General features: G+C 38.6%; 1 protein-coding gene across 1 annotated transcript in view; it reads right to left on the reverse strand.

Moving 5' to 3' along the window:
* Positions 1 to 27264, reverse strand: part of ANTXR1 (ANTXR cell adhesion molecule 1) — a 250291-nt gene that overhangs the window by 184676 nt on the left and 38351 nt on the right. Inside the window, exons 4-8 of the mRNA XM_081594569.1 lie at positions 11009 to 11090; positions 10418 to 10451; positions 8881 to 8960; positions 6239 to 6307; positions 4593 to 4673 (exon numbers count right to left, since the gene is read on the reverse strand). Coding sequence (XP_081450695.1) covers positions 4593 to 4673; positions 6239 to 6307; positions 8881 to 8960; positions 10418 to 10451; positions 11009 to 11090 — 346 coding nt within the window. The remainder of the gene's footprint in view (positions 1 to 4592; positions 4674 to 6238; positions 6308 to 8880; positions 8961 to 10417; positions 10452 to 11008; positions 11091 to 27264) is intronic.

Below are 27264 nucleotides of genomic sequence, written 5' to 3' on the forward strand. Positions count from 1 at the left end.
TGGACCCAGATGTGGGTTCAACTTCCCTCCTCCACCATTATGAGTGGGAAGACTTAGGGCAGTTTATCTAACTGCCTACACCTCAGTTTCCTCACTTGTAAAATGGGGATAATAAGTCCCTCTTGAGAGAGTGGTTGTGGAAGTAGATAACAGAGGAGCTGGTAGAAGGAAGATGCTCAATAAATCATAGTAATTTTTCTTCTTTTTCACAGGTCTCATTACTATTGGTTCTGAGTGTTTGTTTATTCATCATCCAAAGTGGATAAAAACCATGATCTCTAGAGTCCCTGAGCATCTTGATTACAAACATGGTCGTTCCTTTGTCAGACTTTGTATTGGCTATGGTTGCCTATTGCCCTTACAGTAAAATACCATAGTTTTCAAGGCTCCATGTGATTTAGCCACTTCTTGCTTCTTCCTTCATCTTCTGTCATTTACCATCCAAGCCCCACTCTTCTTCAATTCTGTTATACACCTTCTTAGGGTTCTGCTCTGCCAAGAATGTTGTATCCATGCTTTTCCAGTGAACAACTCCATTTCACTTGGGGCGATCTCTTCAAAGGAGCCTGAGTTCTTTGCCAACCACTTTACTCTTAATCTCAGTTGTATGTTACTTTCTATATACCATGCATCATAATTTAAATTATACATGTTTATTTATTGAGTTGTTTTTTTATGTGTTCTTCCCACGAGATTATAAACTCCACCAGGGTAGGGTCTCTTTCTGCTTACATATAACCAAATGGCCAAAGTCTACCATAAAAAGTTTTCAATGAATATTAGAGGAATGAATAAATATTAGCCCATGCATCTTGATCGGGGATTTAAAAACAAGGGCACTATTAAGAGGTACAAACCACTGTATAAAATAAATAAGCTACAAGGATATATTCTACCACATAGGAAATATAGCTGGTATTTTATAATAACCTTAAACAGAATATAATCTATAAAAACATTGAATCATTATGCTATACACCTGAAACTAATATTGCAAATCAACTCTGCCTCCATAAAAAAAGAAGGTCACAGTGGGTCTAGAACTTGATGAACTATTTGAGCTTTTGAAAGCTGCTCTGCACTCCTATTCTGGATAATTAAGCCCAGTCCTACTTTATTATGAGAAAATAGCCACAAAACAACATCCATGGGCAAAGCTGGAAAAGATTCTTCAGATGGGGAGAGGGGATACAAGAGTTTTCTTTTCAGTATCCAGAAGGAGAAATGAACCCACTTCTTAAAATTAGTTAGCCAAATTTCAGGCCATAATTGTTTTTGTCTGACTTGAGAAAGATGAGCTGTGTTGTGTTTGTCCTCATTTTTCTGTCCAAGCAAATGAATTAACAACTGCAATAAACATGGGTTTCAAGTATTGGAAGGATGGAAACCACCAGCATAACTCCCAGATAAAAACTCACAAGAATGCTTTCATTCAGCTAAAAGTTCGGAGTCTCAAATTATTTTTTTCCCTTTTTGGAAGACAGTTTTACTAAAGTTTCTTATACATCTTTGGAGTGATTTCTACTGGAGGGGTAGGGAGAGCTTTACAAACATCTGAGCTCATGCTGAGCTTGAATGAGTTGCTAAGGCTGAAACAGTCAAAGACAACACAATTTATACAGACAAAAATACTCAGATTATTTGGGGAGGAACCAACTCCTGAATGATGTGGCATACCACTCATAAGAATCTTTGAACAAGTAAGAGTTGTCCCTGTTTAGAACCCAGCCATCTGAAGAAAGGACTTCTACAGTAGCCTCATGACTGGGCTCCTGCCTCTGGGGCCCCCCAGTATCCTTTTTATATACAGAGACATGGCTATCAGATTCTCTTCTTAAATATCACTTGTTAGATGTTATATGCTTCAGTGATTATGCTAAGTTGAAGTTAAAATTCCTTCCAGGCTCTCATCAATCTGCTTCCAACCCAATGTCTTAGTTTATTTCTCATTATTCCTGACTCCTTTACCCAAACTCTCCCAGACAGATTACTGTCCTCAAAACATGTTTGTTCCTTTCCATTCTTTGGGCTGAGGTCATATCATCTCTTCTCTGGAGCTATCCATCACCCGTCCTTGGTCTTTTAGGAATTCAGTTCTGCCCAGCTTCTCATGAAGTCTCCAGGCCAGAACAGTTCACCTCTGAGGGGCCACAGGATTCATGATCAGGCCTGAATCCTGTTTTTAATCATCTGGAGAAATCACTATTTGGGTGTTGTTTTACCTGGTTATTACATTGCTTGTTGTTTACACTGTCAAGTGTGCCACACTGACCTCAGAAGTTATTTATAGGACCCCAGGGGTCCCTCACCTGGGGATCCATAATTAGAACTGATAATCTTCTATCCTTTCAATTATTTCCACTTTCTGATTAAGGTACTTTAAGTGGGTTTCTGTTTCTTGCAGTCACATCTTAAAGAAGACGTCTGTCATATGTACACGTTTAGGATAGGAGCTCTCAACTTGGGGTGGAATTATTTTTTCACAGTTCTGGAAATGTAAGGTCACACATGTCAATGTTCTGAATGTACAACATCTGGGGCACTGACCAAAAAGTGCATATTTAAAAGATGCAGGTTCATAGGCTCCATCTCATACTGATTCTGATAGAAGCTCTTGGGGACAGACCCTCTGAATGGGTAGTGCAGATGTGATCATTATGCATATTCAAGAAATTCAGAAGATCAGGAAGAAGCTGACACTAAGGTTTCCTATGTGGTGGTGAAGGGACATGGAAGAGGAAATAATTCCTGTGTCTTGAGTACTGATTATGTGCTTGAAAAAAATATTAGACATTTTCACTGGTGTTATCTCTTGTAATCCTCAAACAAGACTACAATGTATGTCTTATCATTAATCCCCTACACAAATATGGAACAAAAGAAAATACCTCATCCAAGAATCTACACATGATAAGTTGTTGGGCCAGCCTTTAAACTCTGGACTGATCAGCTCCAAAGTTCGTATGTCTCACTCTCCTTTCCACTCTCCTGGGGTTCTTAGCAAACCTTGGAGGGAGGGAGAGGAAGCATGAGGGAAAACAGGTTGGAGGCTTACTAGGTCAATCTGCAGGAGCTGGACAGATCCTGAACTCCTGAGGAGTAACCTCTGGATTAAGACCACATTGATATCTTAAAAGGACAGTGATCCTCTGAGCTCTGAATCTGCATCTTGGACCCCAAGTCTAAAGCCTGGTGAACTCCAACTGCAGATACTGCTGGCTGTCTGCCTGGTTCCCAGATCTAAAGGTGGAGGCTTTAGCAACTCTGGACTTTAATACAGGTGCAGTACACACACAGGCCTTTTGGCTGAAGCTTCAAAGATCAGCATTCTCCAGTATTCCGCTGGACCAAGGGTCTAGCTAGGGGATGGACAGTAGAAAAGAAATCCAGGAAGCCAGGTCACATTCACTGATAGGAAAAGGATAATTGAAAAAAAAAAACAAAAACCAGGCTGTGATGGAAAAGAGGGCTGGTGACTGTGGAAACCCTGGGGAACATGGAAACCCTCATATTTTACAGTAAGGTTGAACTATTACTCAGCTATGAAAAAGAAAGAAACAATTCTATTTGCAGCAACATGGATGGACCTAGAAATTATCATGCTAAGTGAAGTAAGTCAGACAAAAGACAAATATATATGCTATTACTTAAATGTGAAATCTAAAGAAATGATACAAATGAACTTATTTACAAAACAAAAACAGACCCACAGACATAGAAAACAAATTTATGGTTACCAAAAGGGAAAGTGGGGGGCGGTATAAATTAGAAGCTTGGGATTAACATACATATACTACTATATATACAACAGATAACTAACAAGGACCTACTGTATTTAGCATAGGGGACAATACTTAATATCTTGTAATAACATATAAGAGAAAAGAATCTGAGAATCTGAAAAAGAATATGTGTGTGTGTGTGTGTGTAACTGAATCACTTTGCTGTATATATACCTGAAACTAAAACAACATTGTAAATCAACTATATATATTTAAAAAAACAAACAAATGAGCCATGAAAAAACAGAGAAACAAGAACCTATGTTGTGACTCCAGGTAAGTTCCATTCATTAAATAAATAAAAGTTTAATATTAAAAAAAGAAACCTTTTAAAATCACCTGGGGAAGATCTTAAAACTCCTGTTCAGATAATCATCAACAGGCAGCCAAGGTAGAAAACCACTGGTGGAAAGTACCTCTGATGAGCAAGTGATAGAGGTTGAGCCTGCAATGGTCTGAAGGGAGGCTGCAGTCAGTCATGATTGGGAAAGCTGAGGTCACTCAAGAGCACAGCAATGGGCCACAGTGCTTCCAGTATGAGAACTGCCCAAAGTCTGGCTCATTGCCAGAGCAGGACTCCCTTCCATTTTTAGTTTTCCACTGTAGGGTGAAGAATTGGCACAGAAGAATAGAAACACGTGTGAAAGGCAGGAGGGAGAATTGGAACACAGCAGATACAAAGATACACAAAGGCGTGTGTCTCAAGAAGAAGACCACCAGCCTCAGCGAGATGCAATGAGGGACTGGACAGCAGATCAGGGGGCCGGAAGTGCCGGAATATTCAGTCCCAGCGGAAGTTGCTCTACTCACTGAGTGGATGATGCCTTGCAGGGCCTGAAAGCCGTCATTTACCGGAAACACGTGATCCTTACTGTCTGCAATCCGGGCCAGCTGAGAACACAGCAAACACACACGGAGACGTGTAAAGTTCGGACACGGAGAACTGGGAAAAGCCACTGGGTCCAGGGGGCTCCCTCTCATTTAGAACCCATAGGAACTGAAGGGCTTGCCTGGGCTCAGGGGCCTCACTGCAAGGCCCTCAGTCATAATGAGCTTACCAGCCGCCCTTCTGGAGTGGGTCCGGAGAGTCGGCTCCAGCTTTTACGTTTGTTTTAATGCTTGTCTCCTTGGGAGCAGGGGTAAGATTGAGCAGCGAGATGAACATTTGGCCTGGGTTGATGTATTTATGGATTTGGGGGAAGGCCATTGGCTCATTTTTCTCCCATTCAACCACATTTCTATTGGCAACTGTATTTGAATCAAACAGACTCAGGTTTCCTTTCAGAGCAACTTTAAAAATAAATTCAAGCTTTGGTGTTGGGTGAGGTCAATGAATGGGGACTCTTATCTTAGACCCAAGCTGCTCATTGAGGGGAGAACCCTTAAGACTGGTTTGGCTGCTCCTGCGTGATGGAGCAGAGGACTAAAGAAGGGAGAAACTGATCTGTGAGCTTTTCTCCTCCCAAATTTCTGTCTAGTGCTGAGACTGCCACAGTTAGAGTCAGTGCCAGGATTTTTACTGATTGCAAAAGGAACACACAATCATTGGGAAATTTCAAAAAACCCAGGAGTGTTAAAAAGAAAAAAAGTTCATATAATTCATGTGTTAAAAAGAAAAGAAGTTCATATAATTCATCTATCTACCCATTTGTCCATTCATCCTTCATCTATTATTGTTAATTTGATATATATATAGTTATTCATACTTTTTCTATCATATTTTATTATACTATACATATATTTATAAATATATATAAGTATATAAGTATTTATTATATTTATTTAATTTATTTTTATTTATTTATTTATATATTTATTATATTATTATTTTATTATATATCATATTTTATTTTAAAAAATGGATTCATACTATTCCCAGAACAGTTTTTGTTACCTTATTTTATTCATTTTAGCAACATATCATGAGCATTGTCCATGTTATCAAAACAAAAATAAATTATGAAGAACATCCCTTTAGGTTGCTAACACATTTTCACAATTTGCTTATATATACCTGGACATACTTTTCTGCCCACTGGCCAATTATTTCCATTTATGGGAAGGGTATTGAAAATGCATTGTGTTTTTAATGAGATAAAAGGGATGTTTGCCATTTAAATAAGAAAATCAGATTTGTCAAAATAAATTTAAAAAAATCAATCTGTTTCCAAGTTAATTTCGGTCTGTTTTGACTTCTTGGCAATTTAACATCTACTAAAAGTCAACTAGAAAGGATGCTGCCTAGATGCTCTGTGTTGAAGACCCTCAAATGTATTTGCAAATGGGTTCACATCCCTCACACATCCAATGCCTCCCTTCCTGTTTAGTGTTCCTGGAAAAATCATCTATCTAAAGGGTATTTACGCTGCTGATGCACCCTCCTCACCAAATGCATATGGTTTCTATCATTCACAAGCTTAATATGCTCCCAAGCATGAAGAAATCTATGTTCATACCTGTGTTTCATTGAAATCCTTCACGCCCACACAGTAAACGATTGCACCGAGATCTCGGGATCTGTTCGCCTGGGCCAATGAAAAAATGACATTAGAGTGAGAAGCAGTGGCAAATGTAGTTTTTTTGGATCAGCCAGACTAATTGCAATAACCAGGTATTTATTGAGCATCTACTATGTGCCAGGTACCATAAGGGAGAGGGCAGTCCCTGTCCCTGAAGAGTCAATACTCCAGTGAACATCACATTCTAATTCAATATGGTAGATGCAAAGGGAGTGATTAGTCTAATAGGAAGTGTTGAGAAAGATCCACAGAAGTAGAGTCTTGATGAGAAACTTTGAATGATGAAGGGAGGAAAAGGAAACTGTAGGCTAAGTCATATTAAATATTCTGGGGAAATAATTATCTTTTCTGTTCCTCTGATGGATTTTTATTGACATAGGTTCTTCCTTTGTAATGGCATCATGCTCTGACAGCAAGGTTGTGATCTTTGGAAACTGATATACCTGTGTTTGATGCTTGACTTAGCTCTGTGAAGTGTTTGGGGGATTAAATGAGATAACATATCCAGAGCTCCTCACATGAGGCCTAGAACAATACAGACGCGCATCAATGTCAGCACCTTTGTGAATAAGGGTTTTTATTCCCAAAAACACAGGGTCAATGGTATGGGAATTGCAGTCCATATTTGAGTGGGTGAACCTATGACCTTCTCTACAATTAAGTATTGAGAGGGCAACATAATGAATAATACACAGATTTTGGCTTGGTTTTAATATTTGATTTATTAAATACTCTTCCAGGTTTTCTAGGTTGTTTGTTTCAGAATAGAAAACAAAATTTGTAATTCCTTGGTATGTGTCAATACAGTAGGAAATTAATAAATAATTGATAGGAAACATATAATAGGTGCCCAATATATGCATATTGATTTCAATGGTGTCCTTTTATCCCCCTCTCTTAGTACTCCAACCCACTTATGATTAACCCTGAATTTTAGAAGGGACAGAAACATACATCTTTTTACCTTCAAGTTAGAAATATTTCTTGCTGCTTTCAGGATAAAATTAACTTTTAGATACAGTCTAGCCCCAGGCTTGTCTGCAACAGCATCTATATGACATTTCTCCTCTAGCAGGGCTTTATATAGAATTATCAAAAATGGAAAGGTTCATTTTCTTTCTGTATCTTGAACTTTATCTTTCTGTTTCAGACACCCTCTTCCTATTGGCAGTGGCACTCCAAATATTTTTCTAAGTTTGCATGTTCCATACCTAAAATTCTTTTCTACTAATCCCTATTTTAAGCCTGTTACTTATCATTTATTTTAGATTCACGTATTTCCTTATTAGGGTTTTTACTTTGATTGCTACTTTGCATCTAGATAAACCATTTTGCATTACTATTATATAGTTAGTTTCAACTTTTTCTAAAGTTAGGAATTTCTATATAGGAATGTATTTTCGTATAGGAATATATTGTTTCCCAGATGCTCAGGGAGCGTCTATCATAATTTACTCATGTGTCTCCCCATTGAGAATTTTGTACAAGTTAGGGATGGGGGACAGTAATGTGTTTACCCACTTAATATCCTAATGCCCTTTGCCAACAGAGTTTTCAAAAAGTTGAACGTTATTACATGGTAAAGTCCTTGAGGGCAGCAGCTGTGTCTTACTCACCAATGTTTCTCTAGTCCAGCAAAGTGCCCATACAGGTCAAACTCTAAGTAAATAGTGGGTGAATGAATGAATGAATATATACTTCCGGCTTGTGGAGAAAGCTGAATTTAAATTAAATAGTAGTCAAGAGTTTCAGACAAGGGTAATGCTCTGATTGATTTCTCCTTAAGAGGCTGGTATCTCCCTTTCTCCCCGCCTGTGTTTCTTCTTATTGTGTTTCTTTCGAGCTTGTCCTGAATGAGCCTTTGGCACTAATGAGGCTTCAATACATTTCTATGGTGAACTGGTTTCCTTGGGTTACTTATACATATAGCTCGAATGTGAAACTTGAAAGGAAAGAATTTCCTAAATATAAACATCACTTTCAAGTCCTAGACAAACCTCTTTTTCTGAATCTCTTTATACAAACTGAAAGCTTCATTTAGAAAGAATTCCTTTAGTTGCTTTAGGGAGTAGTTTTCAAGAGCATAAAGAAAAGGAAAAAAGGAATATCGAAGGAGAGCTTACAATTTACTTTGTCACCAGTTAATGTTCAGCTTTGATTCTTAGTAAGAATTTCAGTGATTAATACATTTTGACAAAATTGGCTCTTACATATTTCAAGTAATTCTTTCCCCTCCTGTTTTTAGTAGAAATAAAAGAAAAATAGTACCAATGGATTTGTTGAAAAATGATACATTGTATTTCAAAACTGCTTTCAATAAAGAAAGGCATGACAGATATATTTTATCCCCCAAAGTAATATGCAAATATTTTGTAAAAGGGAAAAATACCAACCATGTGTGAGACATGTGGATTCACTTTAAAAATAAACTGTTATTATTTTTCACATATGGGACTCTATTTTATCTGGGGATTTTACAAAGAAAATCTATCATTTTTGCCCAAGTAGAGAGACTGCAGCCCATTTCAGAAGGAAGAAGCCCTGTTTCTATGTCAAACACAGGCCAGGCTGTCTCTTACCTCCCTCTCTGAGTAGAAGAAGAGGTCCTCATGGAGTTCTCCATCAGTCAGAGCAATGATGACACTGGCTGTCCTGTATCCTGCTCAAACAACACAGACCCACTCAGTTCATCCTGCCACACCAAGAAAACCCCCTCAGCCCTGGGAGTCCATCTCTTTGAAGCTGCACCATCTGAGGTTCAGTATTGTGAGAATCAGCCCTTTTCTTTTGAGACTGAAATAGCTCCAAGATGAAGAAGAATGTGGAACAGACTCTAAGGGGGAACATGTTTTGTTTCTGCGTTGCCAAGTCTTGTCTTTAAAAAAGACCAAACCTGGTAAATTGATCACTGGACTGACAGCTGGGGGTAGTTACAGGGAATCACACATGACTATTTCCTAGGAATAGTCCAACTGACTCTTGCCAAGGCCTGAGGGCAAACTTGACCACCTGGGCCATTCAGGTGTCCTTCTCACATGCTGTCCTTGACTGCATGCCACACACCTTGAAGAGTTTGGCAAACAGTAACAGTCATCATGATTTACAAGTTGACTAGAAGTATTACAGCAGTTGTCAAAACGTACTAGAATACTGTCAGTGATTTAGAAACTTCTAGTAACATTGTTTGTTAGTTGTTCAGTTGTGTCCAACTCTTTGCAACCCTATAGACTGTAGCCCACCAGGCTCCTCTGTCCATGGAATTCTCCAGGCAAGAATACTGGAGTGGGTGGCCATTCCCTTCTTCAGGGATCTTCCCAACCCAGGGATCCAACCTGGGTGTCTCACACTGTAGGCAGACTCTTTACCATCTGAGCCAACATTGCTGATAATGTCTTTGTATTAACAAGTGTTGCTATAGATACTGGGTCTGTCTTATTTCTTGCATTTTAGAGTAAAATAGGAAGTGGACACCTCTACAGTTCTGGGAGAAAAGTCCCTACTATATAGTGCTGACTCTCTTTTTGGAGATTTGCCTCAGATAGAGAAATGTTACCCATGAAAGTTAGGGTAGTAATAGTATATTGACTAAAATAATAATAAATATTATTTCGATGTGCTAAGCACACTAGCAAGAGCATTTCATGCCCTTTCCCCATTTATTTTCTTTTTTTCCCCCATTTAAATGCAGGAACGATTAAGCCAAACTGGTATCTTAATCTAAAATCATATCCAATCACAATGATGAAGAGGCTTGGAGCTCAGAGAAGGACAAGAAAATTAAATTTGACATAAAAATCTAAGACTTTACTAACTCATCCAAGTATTTATTAACTTGATGAATTCAACATTCAAAACTGGTCATGAGCATTACAGACTGTGGCCCATAATGAGATCTTAATTACTTTTATATAACTTTTTTGGGAATCATCAGAGCAGTAGAATTTGACCTGGTACGTGCCATCTTTCTATGTGTCCCTTCTCTGTGATGAAGTGTGTGTCCAAGGATGTGAAGCAATATCATATGTGTCTTTTGAAACAGGAAATTACTGAGGCAATTTTTCAGAAGGAAACACAAAAAAAAGTTAATCATAATGGTAATTCAGAATATAGTCTTACCTTGACTGTTTTCATAATAAATCTGCTCACTGGCCTGAAAAACACATGAAAAAGTCATTAGACGTATCTACTCTTTGCTACAACAAATGCCATAGTGGGCAGTGGTCTCTGATGTTGGATCCACAGTCTTGGGTCAGTCTTGATTCTTTATGTAATTCACCCAGGTTTCACTCAAATATCAATGGATGACATTCATCTAAAGTTACCTTGGATCAATACCTTACTCCTCATAGACTGGGACTTGTTTTTCTTAAGACTGAAATGATGAAATTCTGTCTCAACCTCTGAAGAAATATATAGCAAAGGTTACCCTGGGAATAGAGAGGACTTGTGTGTGGCATGATTCATGAGCATCAGCCAAGCATTAGCTGAGATTCTTCATCCAGTGTCAGGGAAGGAGGAAGGAATTTCATTTATTCAGCTCTTTTGGATGGAATTATTGGGTAAACACTTAAGGGAAATTTTTTTACTCTTGCCATTGAGTGTGGTTCAGTTCCGTCAAAACATGTGTCTCATCTCATCAGTCATCCCTGTGTTGATGTTTCTATATCACAATCTATATTTGGAGTTTAAAACTCTTTTTAAAGTTACCCTTTCAAATCCTTCATGCATGTAAGTGTCTCCTCCTGGCAGAACCTTCTGGAGTTCTTCTAGCCCTTGACGGATCTGTTCCCTGAAATCCAAAGACATCCTGTTAGTCTTGTTTTTCTTTTGCTGTTGATAGTCACATGCATTAGACTTTATCTCCATGGATAGTCTATATTACCCCAATAGTCCCCTAAAAGCCTATCGATAGGAAAGTCTTTGTAGTAAATCATCAATTTAGGGCCAGCCATAGTGTAGAATAAGTGAGATTCCAGGGACTGAGGGGAAGGACATTTCTGCAGGAATCTGTGGGTGAAAATTTTCCTTTCCCTGGAACAGGACAAAGTTTTCACCCTACATTGGAAACAAGTCTTGAGATGCAACTGGTCTTGAAGGAAACATACCACCTTAAGCAACTTTATATCAAGATACAAAGGGCACATGTAGTCCAGAGAGAGGTGGGTACTAACAACCCAGGGCAAGGCCACCACAAGGACCACAGGCAGGAGGCACAGGCGTCTGGAGCAAAATGCCACCAGCGCTGTTGTGCCAGAGAAAACCAAGTAGTCAGCATTGAAAATAAAGACCCTGGCAAACTGGGCTTTCCAGGACAACCCACAGTGTTTTCTGGGGGCTGGAGTCTGTGTTTTCTTACTTTGATTGCTTAAGGTGGTAGTGGTGCAGGAAGAGGAAGTGGGTTATGGTCTTGGGAAAGGGTCTGACAGCAGCGGAAAGCATGAAGCTTAGGGGGCCAATTAGAATCTTTGTGGACCATTCGTTTAGGGATGTTAGATGTCCACATTCACATTCCCATCAATTAAATAGCTCTGTACTATGCTGAAAGGGGCAAGAAAGAGTAGTTTTTGACAAAAGGAAAGAAAAAATGAACTTCATTCATGAACAGTAAGCCCATAAAGGGTTTGAAATTATCTTCCTCGCACTGGAGTTTCTTTAGCAGCAGAGGGTGGAGATGCACAGTTTAAATTAGGTGGGGAAAGTTTTTTTCAGCAGGGAAGGAAACTAATGTTCACTGGGCATCCAATAGATACAGGTCCTACACAGATTTCTGATTTCATCCTCACAATAACCACTCCAGGTGGGTATTATTGCTCTCAGGTAAGAAAATGAGTTCAGAGAGGTTAGTTAAGTAAGAGAACAGAGGCTTGACATCAAATCTGCCTGATTAGAAGAAAAAAAAAAATTTGCCTGGATTTCTTCTTCGCAAGCAGCATAGAACAGTGACAAGTTTTCAGTAAAACTTGAATTAATGAAGAGCAATGGCAATTTTTAATACCATCTGTGTACTAATACTGTATCAAACTGTTTGAAAATATATACAATTAACTCACTTATGCCTTATGGTAGCTCTCTGAGGTAGATACTAGAGTCATCTTCATTTCACAGATAAGGAAACTGAGTCACTATATTGCTGAAGGTATTAAATAGTCATTTGACTTCCCCAGTTCAAATTAGCTCCCTCAATCAGACTTCATGTGGCACCCAACAGTTTTGGATTTATAGCATTTAGGACATTTTATAACTAATTTATAAACTAACAACTAATTCTATAACTGATAACATCTGTTCGTTTCAGTTCTAGACTTTAAGGAAGTTGTCCAAAGCCCCTTCACTACTAAGTGGCAGAGGTGGGATTTCAACCTAGAGGCCCTGCTCTCAGTCACTATTTCTCTCTTGAATAAATGAATGAACAAATGAATGGATAAAATTTATTACTTGTATATACTGGTAACTGCTTAAAGAGGAAGCCCAACGCAGAATTAATATTTTGTTAAACTGATGTAATGGGGTGCTCATAGGTGAGACTGGATTGTCAGGTTGGAAGTTTTAAAAGACGAATTGAATAGGGTTTAAACTGAGTTTGCTGATGCTTCTAAGGTGGAATATTAAAGATCAAGTAACTTAGACTTTGGGAGACGTACAGATTATTGCCTGCTTCTCTTATGAGTGCCCAGATATCAGCTCACATGCCAAGCTGCCCAAATCAACTAACTGGAAGCCTTCTTTGACCCCCTCTACCTTGACTTCCCTTTCTCCTAATCCCCTAGGTAATCTAACATTAGATTCCATTGGTTGTATTCTAAAGATATCTTGAGACTGACACTTCTATTTCTTTTGCCAACCTCATGGTCTGGGCCACCATCATTTCTTACTTACACTATTGGTTGGGAAAGTCACTAGCTATCAGACTGCCTTTTCAACCCTCTTCTGTTCAATCTCCACATGTTCTTAAACTATGTGTCAAAACATGCCATTCACTCCCCTGCTCAAAACCCTTCATAGCAATTAATTACACTTGGCATAAGATCTCAAATCCTTACCACAACCTTCAAGTGCCTACATGGATGGTTCTCTGCGTCCCTGACAGTCTCAACTTGCACCATTCTGCCCCTACTCCCTTCATTTGAGTGCCACTGGTCATCCCTAGTTCCTTTCTCCAACAGATCCTTCACACCTGCAGTCACTGATGCCTAGGGACTGGAGATATTCTTTGTCCAGCTCTCCACTGGGCTAATTCTCTCCCAGCCTTCAATCCCAAGCTAAATATCAATTGCTCAAAGTAGCTTCATTGGACAATTAGCTCCCTCAATCAGACTTTACAAGGCATCCCACAATTTTTGCTTTATAGCGCTTAAGACATTTTGTAACTAGTAACATTTGATTATGTCATCATCTGTTCAGTTTAGTTCATTTGTTTCAGTTTTAGACTTTAAACTCCATGAAGGTTGGGCCATGTCTGTTTTGGTCTTCACTAATCTTCTGTGTTCACGACAGTACCTGGAACATTACAGACATTCAAAAAATATTTGCTGAAGAGGTAGAGGAGGGAATAAGCTTCACTGGCTACATGTGGCCAGTGGCCAGGTAGAAGCTGACCTGGTAGTAATTGACTGTAGGGCGGGCCTGGGTCCATGTGATTATAAACCACTCTCTATACTGTACCTCTTTACAGAACCCCCACATTTTAATAGATTCCATTAGAAGCCATAGTTTAATTTCAACTCTGTTGTTGGGTAATGAGAAAGAGCATATATCTGTGCATTAGAAGGAGGGTTAAAGATGAGAGTGGAGTCCCGCATAAGGCCACCATGGTAGGGGGAGGGTGGCGTTAGCATTCACCCGGCAGAGGGCAGCTTTGCCCTGCAGGTCAGCCTTTTCATGAGGTTAACAGCAAAGGTCCATATAGTCAAAGCTATGGTGTTTCCAGTAGTCATGTATGGATGTGAGAGTTGGACCATAAAGAAGACTGAGAGCCGAAGAACTGATGCTTTTGAGATGTGGTGTTGGAGAAGACTCTTGAGAGTCCCTCATATAGCAAGGAGATCAAACCAGTCAATCCTAAAGGAAATTAGTCCTGAATATTCATTGGAAGGACTGATGCTGAAGCTGAAGCTCCAATACTTTGGCCACCTGATGCGAAGAGGTGACTCATTTGAAAAGACCCTGATGCTGGGAAAGATTAAAGGAAGGAGGAGAAGGGGACGACAGAGGACAAGATAGTTGGATGGCATCACCGACTCGACGAACATGAGTTTAAGTAAGCTCTGGGAGTTGGTGAAGAGCAGGGAAGCCTGGTGTGCTGCAGTGCGTGGGATTGCAAAGTCAGACATAACTGAGCAACTGAACAACAGCAACAAGAGCCAACAAGGTGGCAGAATGGTGAAGCTGGGATAGGAGAGCGTGCCTGAGACAGAAAACTGGGGCTTGTTCCTAAGTCACAGAGGTCATACCCTGAAACTCTTCGGTATAGCTGAGGTGCATTATGGAGTCGGAGGATAATTTCTAATTAGGTAGACGCAGATTGGGCATTGAAAGGAAATGTGAACCAAAAAAGTAAATGTGGTCTTGTCTTTGGTCATTGACTAGTGAGGTTTAGGACATTTTGGTAACACTAAAATTGGTGTATTGTGTTAAAATTGGAACTTTAAAAAGAGGGGAAAAAAAGGGGGGCTACTGGGGGTGCAGAAAAGTTTCCCTGGCTGCATTGCATTTTTCCTCTGCCAAAAAATGCCTGGGAACGGGGGTGTTTTCTCTAAGCCTATTTCCTTTCCTTACAAGTGTTTTCTTGAGCTTTCTATTTTTTTGGTACCAGAACAAGCACAGGCTGTTTTGGGAGCTGTCCTTATCCTTGATGTGTCTGGTAAGATATGATGAGCTCACTGGTCCCAAGCAGTGGTCACACTTCCCTTACACCACCCTTTGTTGGTAAAAGATCAGATGACTTATGGCCCCATCTCCCTACTCCATGCTCCTTCTCTAAGCTCCCACAACATCCATGCAAACAAAACAGATGGTTTCATGGAAATTGTGGGTCTGTTTTAATTCTGGGACAATAGATCTATTAATAAAGACCTATTTTTTTATGCTCTCTTAGAAATGAAAGAAAGCTGGGAGAAAGGTCTTTTATTTTTATTTATTTATTTTTTTTATGTGCACCAAGTTTTATTTGCCTTTAAACAATACAAATAGAACAAACATGTCGTTCAAAATATTAAATGTTCTTGAATTGTACAGAAGAAAAAGAAACTGAAGTGAAACTGTAGGAATTGCTGAACTTCAGATAAATGTTTCTTCAAAACAAGAGATATTAGTTCCTAAAAGATTTCTCTAAAGTTAAAAAAAGATTAAGAAAAACATTAAGCCACTGGGTTATTATGTTCAAACAAAAACTCACATGTTTCTTAATGGACATGTGTTTACATTTACAGATAGTAAACTCAGTCTCTTGTCTTATAAAACAGAAGACACCACTGATGTATAAACTAAGAGAAATAATAAAAGCTTCTTTTTAATATTAGAAACTTTTAAAACCTAAATCTCCCTTAGCATTATTTTCCATGAAAACTTAATAGGGAATGGCTAATCTGAAAGCAAATGTTGAACAAATCACTGAGAAAGGTCTTTTAAAGGGGTTGATAAGAACCTCTCCTCTCTGAGAACTTGGGTATTACCAAATGAAATGTTATCTTCCTGGGAAATGAGAGAGTCTGGGAATCCTACGAAAACAGGCTGCTATTAAAGAGTCTCCTCTTTTCCTTGGTGGTTTCACATGTCTGCCAATGTTCCTACTTAGAAGTTAAGGGTTTTCAGGCCACATGTCTTGTGTTCCTTTTGCAACTCCTGCAATACTTAATGATGGACATAGAGTGAGTGATTTGTTGCTGAATGAATGACTCCACTTTGGATAGATCCATCCATCCATTCATTCATTTTCACAACTATTTACTGAGCACTCACTCTGCACCCAAGTACTATGCTGGTTTGTAGGGGGAGGGGGTGGGGAGAATCAGTTACAGTGTCTGTTGGGCTTTCTCTTACCCTGGGAATTTTTCTACATTTCTTGAAGATTGCTTTCTGGGATTCCAGTTGTATTGTGACGTTTTAATATTTGCTGATGAAACCATTAAAGGATGAATGTACGTAAGTACATCAAGAAGCACTTCAACAACTTTTTACCCCAAGTATCCCGGTGATTCTTCTACTGCAAAATCCACCTTGGGGTTAGGCAATGTCTACAACATTCTCAGTCTATAAAAAATAAACTCCTCCACCACCACCCCTCTGAAACCCAGCGTCAGCTCTGAATTGGCCACTTTTTGCCTCCTAATAAAAGAGCTTCTGTGGAACTGACTTTCCTCAAATGTCCTGCAGTTTCTGGCTTTGGAACCTCAACGATACAGTAAAGATGCATCACAATTAACCACTAATGCTACACTCACAACATTTCCGGATGTCTCAGGGCTCCAGTGTTGGCTACCAAAAACATGGAGTGAACCGAACAGAATAGCAAAGATTAACTAAAGACATTTTGCTGCTACTTTGGAGCCATGAAGTCCCATAACCAACTCTAATCATTTGTTTATAATGTATAAAGAATCACGTCCTCTTTACGATTTTTATTTCAGAGTAGGCCAGTATGATTAATGACATCAGGATGCATGTTGAACCAAAGATCTATTGTTATATTTTTTAAAGTTAGGTATAATTTTTATATAGTAACATGCATAGGTATTTATTAATATCCATTATAAATGTTGAATTTATTTCTATTACTTCTTAATATTCCTTCATTCTCTTTTAATATCTGTAGGATCTCTAGTGATATCCTCCCTTTCATTTCATTTCAGCAGTTGCTATATGGATTATGGTATTTATCCTTATTTTATAATAAGTTAATATCCCACCACTTCTCATATAATGGAAAAACCTCTTAGTATTATACTTCCATGTAATTCTCTGTCATCCTTTGCATTACTGTTGTCATATATTCTACTTCTATAGGTAATACACTCCAAAATACAGTGTTAATTGTTTCTGTCTTAAATAATCATCTTTTTATGAAATTAAGAAAATAGTTGGCCTTCCCTGGTGGCTCAGTGGTGAAGAATCCACCTGCTCATGCAGGAGACACTAGTTCGATCCCTGGTCCGGGATGATCCCACATGCTGGGGAGCAATTAAGCCTGTACACGCGACAGCGAGAGAGTAGCCCCTGCTCACCACAACTAGAGAAAAGCTCGCACAGCAACAAAGACCCAGCACAGTCAAAAACAAATAAGTAAAATTATAAATGAAAAAGGAAATAGTTTCTAGTTGTTGTTTTTATGTGTTGTTATGGATAGTTTACACCTGGTATCATTTTTTTCTCTGAAAAACTTCTTTTAACATTTATTTATTTATTTTGTAACACAGATATGCTGGTAATGATTCTTTTTTTTTCTTTCTAGAAACGTCTTGATTTTGCCTTTAATTTTAAGGATATTTTCAATGGATACATAATTCTGGCTGGACTTTTTTTCCTTTTGTCTCTTTAAAGATATCGCTCCTTTGTCTTTGGATTGCACATGCTTTTTTCCAGGGAAAAATAAGAGATTTTCATTGATATTTCTCTGTAGTATGTCTTTTCCCTCTCCCTTTGACAGCTTTTAAGAGTCTCTCTTTATTCTGGTTTTCAAGAATTCAGCTGTGATGTGCTTAGGTGATTTATTAAAATTTATCCTGTTTGGGGTTCTTTCAGCTTCTTGAACCTGTGTGTGAAATATCATGTTTAGTATTCTAATTATACATATATTAGATCACTTGATATCACCTCACAAATAATAAGATCTGGTTCATCACCCTCCATGTTTTCCCTTCTCTCTTTCAGTTTAGATAATTTCTATTAATGTGTTTTTAATTCATTAATCCATTTTCTGCAGATATTGTAGTTTTCAGTCTGCAGTTTTCACTTGGTGTTTTGAGATTCTTTCTTATTTTTCAGATACCCCATGTCTTCCTCCATTATATGCACCTTTTCCTGTAAATTCTTTATATGTTTATAGTAGTTGTTTTAAATTCCTGTCTATTAATTCCAATAATTGAGTCATTTGTAGTTTGCTTCCATTCCTGTGTGTTTTTCCTTGATCATCGGTCACACTTTCCTACTTCCCATATCTCACAATTTTTAAATTTGTATTTCACACATGGTATATTTTTTAAAAGCAGGGGAAACTTAGGTATAATATTGATTTGGTTTTTTTTTTACTCACTGCAGACTGTAAACCTTTTATCTTTGTGAGCTGGGGTCGTGGTGGCACTGAATGTTTAGATTCTCTCTCGGGTTAGGTTGATCTTCGGTTGGGATACAGCTTTAATTAGACTGTATTCCCTGTTATTAACCCAGTTCCCAGCCCTGTCTTTGTGATTTTTTCTGTATTTGAGATGGTAGTTAGGCGCAGCTTCAGATAATTTTGCTTGACTTAAGACTCTGGAATCCAAGCAAGCACCACAAGTATCCATGGGATTAAGTGATTTCTCTCTCATTTTCAACAGCTCTTTCACTGCTACTTTCTTGGAAACTGCAGAGGTTTGGATAAGAGGTAAGAATTATTAGGCTGAGAAATTTTTCTTCATTGGGGCTCTTTAAGATAATCCATCTCTCTAGTGCACATTGTTGTCTAAGGTTCAGCTGACTTCTTCATGCCTGAGAGGTCTGTCCATGGCTCACCTACATTTCTAATTTCCCAAACCCAGATAAGGTAGCCACCTTCAAGTATGGAAGCTTCTGCAGACGTCTGCTCAGTTCTACTGGGCTTGTTTCTCTCTCATCTCATCAGTGCTTCCTGTGTGTCTGCTAGCCCCAGTGGAACATATGAATTTTATTTTGTCTGGGCTTTTCTGGTTGACCATGGAAATGAAGGTTTTTCACATCTCTCTACATCCTAACTAGAAGCAGACATATACTATAAAGGCTTTTTCTAAATATTTGTGACTACACATTTGTTTCAAGTCAGGAAGAAAAATACTGGAGATGATTACCAGCATATAAATATACTCTAGTACCTTTCATCTTAACAAAGTAAATCCTCTGTGACCCCACATGTCCCTCTAGCTATTGACCGATTCATTTGCATGTCTCTTCAAAACAAAACTTCTTGAAAGAGTACTTGCTTCCCAGTTTTTCTTGGTAAAGATTTCAAATGTAAAGTGATCTTTATCTATCTGTTCATAGTGAATGAACAAGACTAAGACTCGTTGGAAGCTCTGTGTGCATGGTGTGTGCGTGTGTGCTGAATTGCTTCAGTGTGTCCGACTCTGTGTGACCTTATGGACTGTAGCCCACCAGGCTCCCCTGTTCATGGGATTCTCCAGACAAGAATACTGGAGTGGGTTGCCATGCCCTCCTCCAGGGGATCTTCCTGACCCAGGGATCGAACCCACATCTCTTACATCTTCTTCATTGGCAGGCAGGTTCTTTACCACTAGTGCCACTTGGGAAACCCTGTGTGCATGGTGGGGCATACCAGTTGGTGGATGATCAGCTTTTATCAACAGGATTCTTTGTTGGATGGATCATCCACTGATGCATTGGTGTATGAACATTTTTCCCCCTCTGAAATGATTATTTCTACAGAGAAGTAGTTTTCAAACTCTTTCCTTAGTTGTTAATTCTGGAATTGACAAGGGAGAGGGTTGGAAGTAGCAACATTTGTTGTGCATATGTTTCCATGATCTCCCTTGTGTGGTGTCTGTCCATGAAACCTTTCTTGTTTAATTTTGCCAGAGAATACACTTCTCTTTTCTAGTGGAGTTGGAAAAGGGGGAATTTTTCAAATTGTAGCGGAAGCAAGTGGTTCTGAAGTTTGAAAAGATCCTTAGATAAACTTTTAAACATGTTCCAGTCTTCACCCTGTAACACTTCCTTGCCTTCTGCAGTAGCAGAAGACAGTTCCAGGTTTTGAGCTTTCCAAGGTTCTGCAAGGCTACAAGGCTATTTCCTCCTCAATATCTCTTGCAGGATTACGTATGACTTCTCTCCACACTGCTTACATCACTTGTCACTCTCTGTATTCTTTCTGTCCTGTGTTCTTATGGTTTAAATATTTCTTAATTTCCTCAAAGGTGGGCTTTGTGGTTTTGTTTCACCTTCTCCTGATTGTGGGTGCTTTTTACAAGAAAGGGGGCTAAAAATGTCTTTACCTTTCAATTTAAAATTGAAACCCCTCACCTCTTAGCTCATTTTGCCATGACTTTTGACTCAACAATTCCACTGAAACTGCCTACTTCAAGGTCCTCAATGATCTCCACATTCCCAATTCAATGGTCACTTCTCTGCCTTCCTCTTACTCACTCTCTAACAGTAGCACAGTTAACTCCTCTCTCTTAATTAAAAATGCTTTCTTCTCTTGACTTCCATTGTAGCATCCTCTCTCCATCTTCCACATCAGTTGTTCTTTCTCATATTTCTGAGTAAGCTTTTCCTTCTCTTCTAGAACTGTAAAGACTGGAGTGCCCTAGAACCCAGATCCCCTTATTCTTACACCTACACTGAACCCCTGGAGAAGGAAATGGTGACCACTCCAGTATTCTGGCCTGGAGAATTCCATGGACAGAGGAGCTACAGTCTATGGGGTTGCCAACAGTCAGACACAACTGAACGACTTTCACTTTTTTCACACTGTCTTACAAGGCAGTCTCACTCTTCCCATGGCTTCAGTACCATTCACAAGAGCATGGACTTTGCAGGAAGACAGACTGAATTGAATTCTAGTTCTGCCACTTCTAATACATGTCAACCTTTGGTTTCTCAAATGCAAAGTGAAAGTGTGGAACTATAAGATCTACCAGCTTCCTTCTAGCTCAGAGTCCTGCATCTGATTTTATGTTAGGACCAATGGTTGAGACAGAAACAGAACCCGGGAAATGTGCTGGTAACTGGAGATGCTACATTTGACAGGCAGTGGTAGTCTAGAGTACGACACAGGGTCAAGTGCAGACCAGTAACTGAAGTTCATTAAAAGGAGCCCCTCAAGGAATTTCCAAATTCCTGAGCTGTCCTAAGCTGGCATAAAGGACAGGAACAGTGGTTTAATCACGGGGCAACATGATCAATTTGTCCAAACAAACTCCTCTGTATATAACTCTATTTTGGTTTATTACTCATTTGCAGAGTGGTTTGCACCATGTAGTTTCCTATGGCACTACTTGGCTGCAAACAAATCCCTATAAGACCTTTCCCATCACTAACCCTTTCCCCTAGTTGAGTCATATTTTGCAAGAGATGGGAGTGGTGCAAAGTAGGCTCTATAGTCAGGGTTGCCCAAATACATATTTTTATCCCGTGAGAACGTTTAGTTCCACACTCCTCTTAGTTCAGGGGGGGACAGGGTCTCTGCTGGTGCTGGTGGCATCTAAGATGGTCAGTTTGATGTACCTGAGCTTAGTACTATTGACCACAAGGAGTGTTTGCACGGGCAGAGGATAGAGTGGCACTCTGCCAAATCTTGAGCAACAGAGAATGAGGAGCCCAGAGTCGCTTTCTTGGATGGAAGCTGAAAGTAGACAGTTCTACGGTAGATAATAGACAAGAGTCTGCTGTTCTGGTCAGGCTGGAAAAAGCTACAGTTCTCTCCAAAAGATAGGACTTCCTTGTCACACTTTGGAGCAATGTTGGGCTGGAGTGGGAGTAGGTAGGAGTATACTAGGTTCACACCAGATAATCCAATCCACAAGTCAAATGTAGGCACATCTGTTTGAGAAGAATAGGAGAATCACACAAGACATCGGTAGAATGTCGGGAAATGAAAATTCTTATAATCACTAATGGCAGTGTAAATTGGTGCAGCCCTTCCGGAGCACAATTAAATCATGTCTACTGAAGTTACATATTCACATACCAAAGACCTAGCAATTCAATCCCTAGGTATATATCTCTATATTAGAGAAATCTTGCTTCCCACCTTCTGGGAGACAGATACAAGAATGTTCAATGCAACTTTGTTTATAACAGTGAAAAGTAAGAAACAAACTAATTGTATATTAATGAGAGAATAGATTAGTACATGGTGGTACATTATTACAATATAATGCAATGCCACAGAAAGTATACATTAGTTAAAATGAACCAAGTGTAGCTACATGTATCTACATAGAAAAAGTTTCAAAAACATGATGTTGTGTAAAAAGCAAGTTCAAGAAGAACACAGCATGATAGTTTATTATAAAACTGAATATGAAAAAATATATTATCCATGGGTATGCAAAAATATACAACAGTCATTAAGACGATAAATCCTACTTTCAGGATAGTAATATCTCTGATAAGAGAAAGGGGGGTGTCAAAACATGTAGCATTTTATTTCATAAGCTTGGTGGTGGATAATGAGGGTTTACAATCCTTTCTTTGTATACTTTTGTTATACTTAAAATATTTAATAATTTTAAAAAATTGTTGAGGGTGAGTATCAAAGGCTGAACCACAGTTCACAAGGAGGCATTCTGAGCCTGTCAAAGGCAGTGCTAAATCTAAGATTCAAGTTCCCACCCGGGAGGCCAAGGGGCTAGGAGAGGATGGACAAGCCTGATGTTGACCAACAGTAGATTTTTTTGGTTAGCCCACAGAAAATGTGTTGGTCTTAGCTATCTAGATTTGAATGTGAGAACTCTACCATGTTTGATGCTGCTATTTCTGAAGTTTGCCTTGCTGGCTTCATCCAGATAAGAATGTTTGTGGATGCTGCTCAGTCAGATGTTATCCTTTATCTATGTATGTGCCACATGCCAGATAGTAGGTGAGCAGGGGAAGTTGTACTTCCTGAGGATCTAGGCTGTGCTAGGGTCTCTGCTAGGCTCTTTCCATGCACTAGTTCACAAAGCACCATAACACCACCCAATGGTGTTTATTATCTTCATCATACATTTGAAAAGACAACAGATTTAAGAGGCACAGAACATGCACAGGCTGGTAGAGCCCGGACTGGAGCCAAGGCTGGTCTCGGTACAAAGTCTGGGTTGTCTCTACTACATACGTGGCATCCAAACTTGGTACAGGACAGTGAACTGTACACAAAGACACAGAAGGTGTGTGTGTGTGTGTGTGTAATGGTTTTTCCTAGGGCATAGATTATACTCCAAAATTTGAGAAAGGACTCAACATGATTTTTATGTGAAGTTAAACATTGGTGTGTTATGGAAGAGAATACAAATGCACATTCATTTTCAAGATGGAAGGATGTTGAGGAAATTTCTTATTTTGATGAGCCACTTCAAACTCAACCTAGAGACCCCAGGCCTATGCCTTTCCTTTCTCCTCCCTAGCAGTGGTCCTCCAGAGGGAGACTGTGAGAAGCACAGGACCAGTCTGCTCTCACACATCCATCTGTTCCTAGGCCTACTGAACTGCTTTAAGGTGGGTTCTTTCTTACCATCATTGAGATTCAGTATGAGAAGCCCTTAGACAAACTTCCTCTAGAGACATTGCCTGTGTGCTCTCATCTGGAGGAAGTCTTGCTAGAACTATTAGACAGAGGAAACAATCATTTTTACCTGACGCCATGCCAAAGCAGTCTTTTCTACCCATATCCCTCTGTGTAGGGAGAGACCAGCCAAAGGTTAAAAACTTCAGAGAAGGATATGAGGCATGGAGAGGAGACTTGCTCTGAATTATTCTTGGCTATGCTGTGATGATTTAAGTGGTATGTGTCCATGAGGATTTAGGGTGATTTCTTAATTCTTGGTTAAAACCCCCAACAATAACCACAAATGTAACAACACCATCTGCTAGGTGGCTGGCATTGCTAATCCTCCCAACAGTTCTATGAGGTAGGGATGATTGTTACAGTATTCATTTCACAATCAGAGAGACAGAGGCACAGAGAGGAAAGGACCTTCCGTGGACTGACACACCATGATATTATTTCTCAGTCAAGAGGAGAAGAGAGTAAATAAGTGCTCCACTCCATTTCTCTTAATTTTGCCATCAAATCTTCTTGTACCTGCATGAACAGTACTTCAAAATGGAATGAATCCAGGTGCTTTCAAGCACAAAGTATCTGAAGACTCTTTTTCTCTCCTGTTACTTTTAAATTTAGAAAAAGCTTTCAGAATTATGCCCCTTGGTAATGACAGCCTGCAATTATTCTGCTCCAGGAATCAAGTGATGTGTTCAGAGTATGTCATTTTCCCCTGTGATACTGATGGCAAAACCATACCCTCGACCAAACCAAAGGCTGACTGGGAGGGAGAGAGAAGTGTGGTCTCTTGGTTTCTATTCAGCAGTTTGAGCCAAGTGTTCTTGGCTTTCTCTCCAACTCCTTAAGCAATAAGCAAGATGCTTAACCTCTTAACCCCATCTGCGAATTGCTGATTCTACCTCGGTACCTCTTTGTGAGGAGTATTTCCAAGCTATGTTGTTAAAAGGCCACAAAGATAAAATGTGTAGAGGGCACATGCTTTCAGGGGAACTGCTTTCTGGAAGAAGTCAGAGGGTTTGGGTGGTGAGTTATGTAGGCTTAGGTTTATTTTTAATTTAAAACTGTATATAGTAGTAAAACTGTGGGAAACTCTATAGTGCAGTGATTAGGCGTGTGGGACATTGGGGCCATGGTTCCCGGGCTCAAATCCAGGTTTCTACATTTATGGTAGAGTGGCCTTGAGCCTTTTCTGACTCAGTATCCCCATCTACATAAAACATATATATATTATAAATAATATAATTCCCATAGCAACCTTACAAGGTAGGTATTATTATTTTCTCTTATAATTGAAAAAGGTATTCTAGGTTATCAGTACATAATAAGTCATTAATAGAAGATTATATATATATATATATATATATATATACATATATATGTACACACAAATGCATATATACTTCTGTATTTGCACATATTATATGTATAGTGGTTGCTACCATTTAATTATTCCACAGATAAGAAAAAGGATAACAATATGCATACAGATACAGTGAATTAGGTAAGCTATGTAATGTAATAGGAAAAAAAAATCACTGGATTTAAACATTTTAATTCTGTGAATTGAAAAAAAAATCCTACTCTTACTGACTACTTACATGAATTTAGGCAAATAATTCAACCTCTCTGAGAATAATTTTCTTAGCAGTGAAGTGAGGCCATTGAGTTGGATAAGACATAATAATTCTTTGACTCACAGTTGTTTCATTATGCTTGTTTCTTTCATCTTTCAAAGTTTACAAGAAAGGTAAAATTTCCAGTTAAAAACAGTGATCTGGTTCTACACATTTTAACCTTCCTTTTTCTTTCCAAAATGCTGTAAAAACAGCTGAACTAGTATGACAGGGAAAATGTTTTGCATTGCTGGCAAATTGGTAAGCGTGTCATATACATGTCAGACTCTTGGAATAATTCCTGCAAGATGTAGAGCTGCTGAGATCAAGGTGACAGAAGGACCTATCAGCCTGCAAGTCAGTGACCTGAAGAGGAAAGCCTGTGGTTGATGGTGAGATAGATTCTCAACATAGTGATCCAAGGTCTACACTTGACTATTTTCCTTTGGCACAGGCTTCCTCCTTACCTTGGACATACTAAGTCTCTACCTTTCTCAAAAAAAAGTTACACTACATATAAATTTACCCATCTTCTTTTCCTGTGATCTTCACATTTTCAACAAAGATTTACATGATCTCTGATGGAACTCATCTCAAATCCTAATAAATGTAGTTGTTCCTCTTTTGAGTCTCTCTACTAAGAAAAATTCTCATAAGATGGAAAGAAGAGGAGCAATTTAAGAAGGTTAAGAAAATTTCCTCTTTGAAGCAAACTCATATAAGAAACAGGGGAACACATAAAGCAATTCTAATTCATATTCATGATTAAAGATATATCATCTCTAACACAATAACAGTGTATGCCCCCACACACAAGGAAAAATTCAGGATCAGAAAAATATTCATAGAGTTGAAAGATATTATTTGTCAGTTTAAAAATGCAATGGCACTGATGAAACAAATTAAAGAATGCCTAAATAAATGGAAAGACGGCCTATGTTCATGGATCAAAAGACTTAATATTGTTAAGATGACAATACTACTCAAAGTTATCTACAGATTCAATGCAATCTCTGTCAAAATTCCAATGACATTTTTTTTTCTGCAGAAACAGAAAAACTTATCTTAAAATTCATGCAGAATCTCAAAGGAATCTAAATACCCAAAACAATCTTGGAAAAGAGCAAAACTTGGGAGATTCATACTTCTTGGTTTCAAAACTTGGTACAAAGCAATAGCAATTTAAACAGTTTGATACTAGCATAAGGACAAATGTATAGACCAATGGAATAGAATAGAGGCCCAGAAATAAAACTTTGCATACATGGTCAAGTGATTTTCAACAAGAGTGCCACCCATTGAATGGGCGAAAAGATAGTGTTTTCAACAAAAGGTGCTGGGAAAACTGGATATCCATTTTCAACATAATGAAATTACACCCTTATTTCAAACCATAAGCAAAAATTAACTCAAAATGGATCAAGGACCTAAATCTAACAGCTAAAACTATCAGACTCTTAGAAAAAACAAAGGGGAAAGCTTTATGACATTGGATTTGGCAATGATTTCTTGAAATGTAAAACCAAAAGCACAAAGCAGCCAAAGAAAAAGAGAGATAAATTTGATTAATCAAAATTAAATAATTTTATATATTAAAAGACACTATCAACACAGTGAAAAGATAACTCACAGAATGGGAGAAAATATTTGTAAGTCATGTATTTAATTAGGGCTTAATATCCAGAATATGTAAAGAACTCTTAGAATTCAATGACAATGATAAAAAACAACCCAGTTAAAAAATAGGCAAAGGACTTGAACAGTTTTTCTCTAAAGAAGATATACGAATGTGCCAATAAGCAAATGAAAAAATGCTCAGCATTCATCATCATTAAGGAAATACAAATAAAAACTAAATGAGATACTGTTTCATACCCATTGGGATGGCTATTACAAAAGAA

The sequence above is a fragment of the Giraffa tippelskirchi genome, chromosome 4 (assembly GCF_054371585.1).
Source record: "Giraffa tippelskirchi isolate mGirTip1 chromosome 4, T2T-mGirTip1v1.2.pri, whole genome shotgun sequence".
Taxonomy (NCBI): domain Eukaryota; kingdom Metazoa; phylum Chordata; class Mammalia; order Artiodactyla; family Giraffidae; genus Giraffa; species Giraffa tippelskirchi.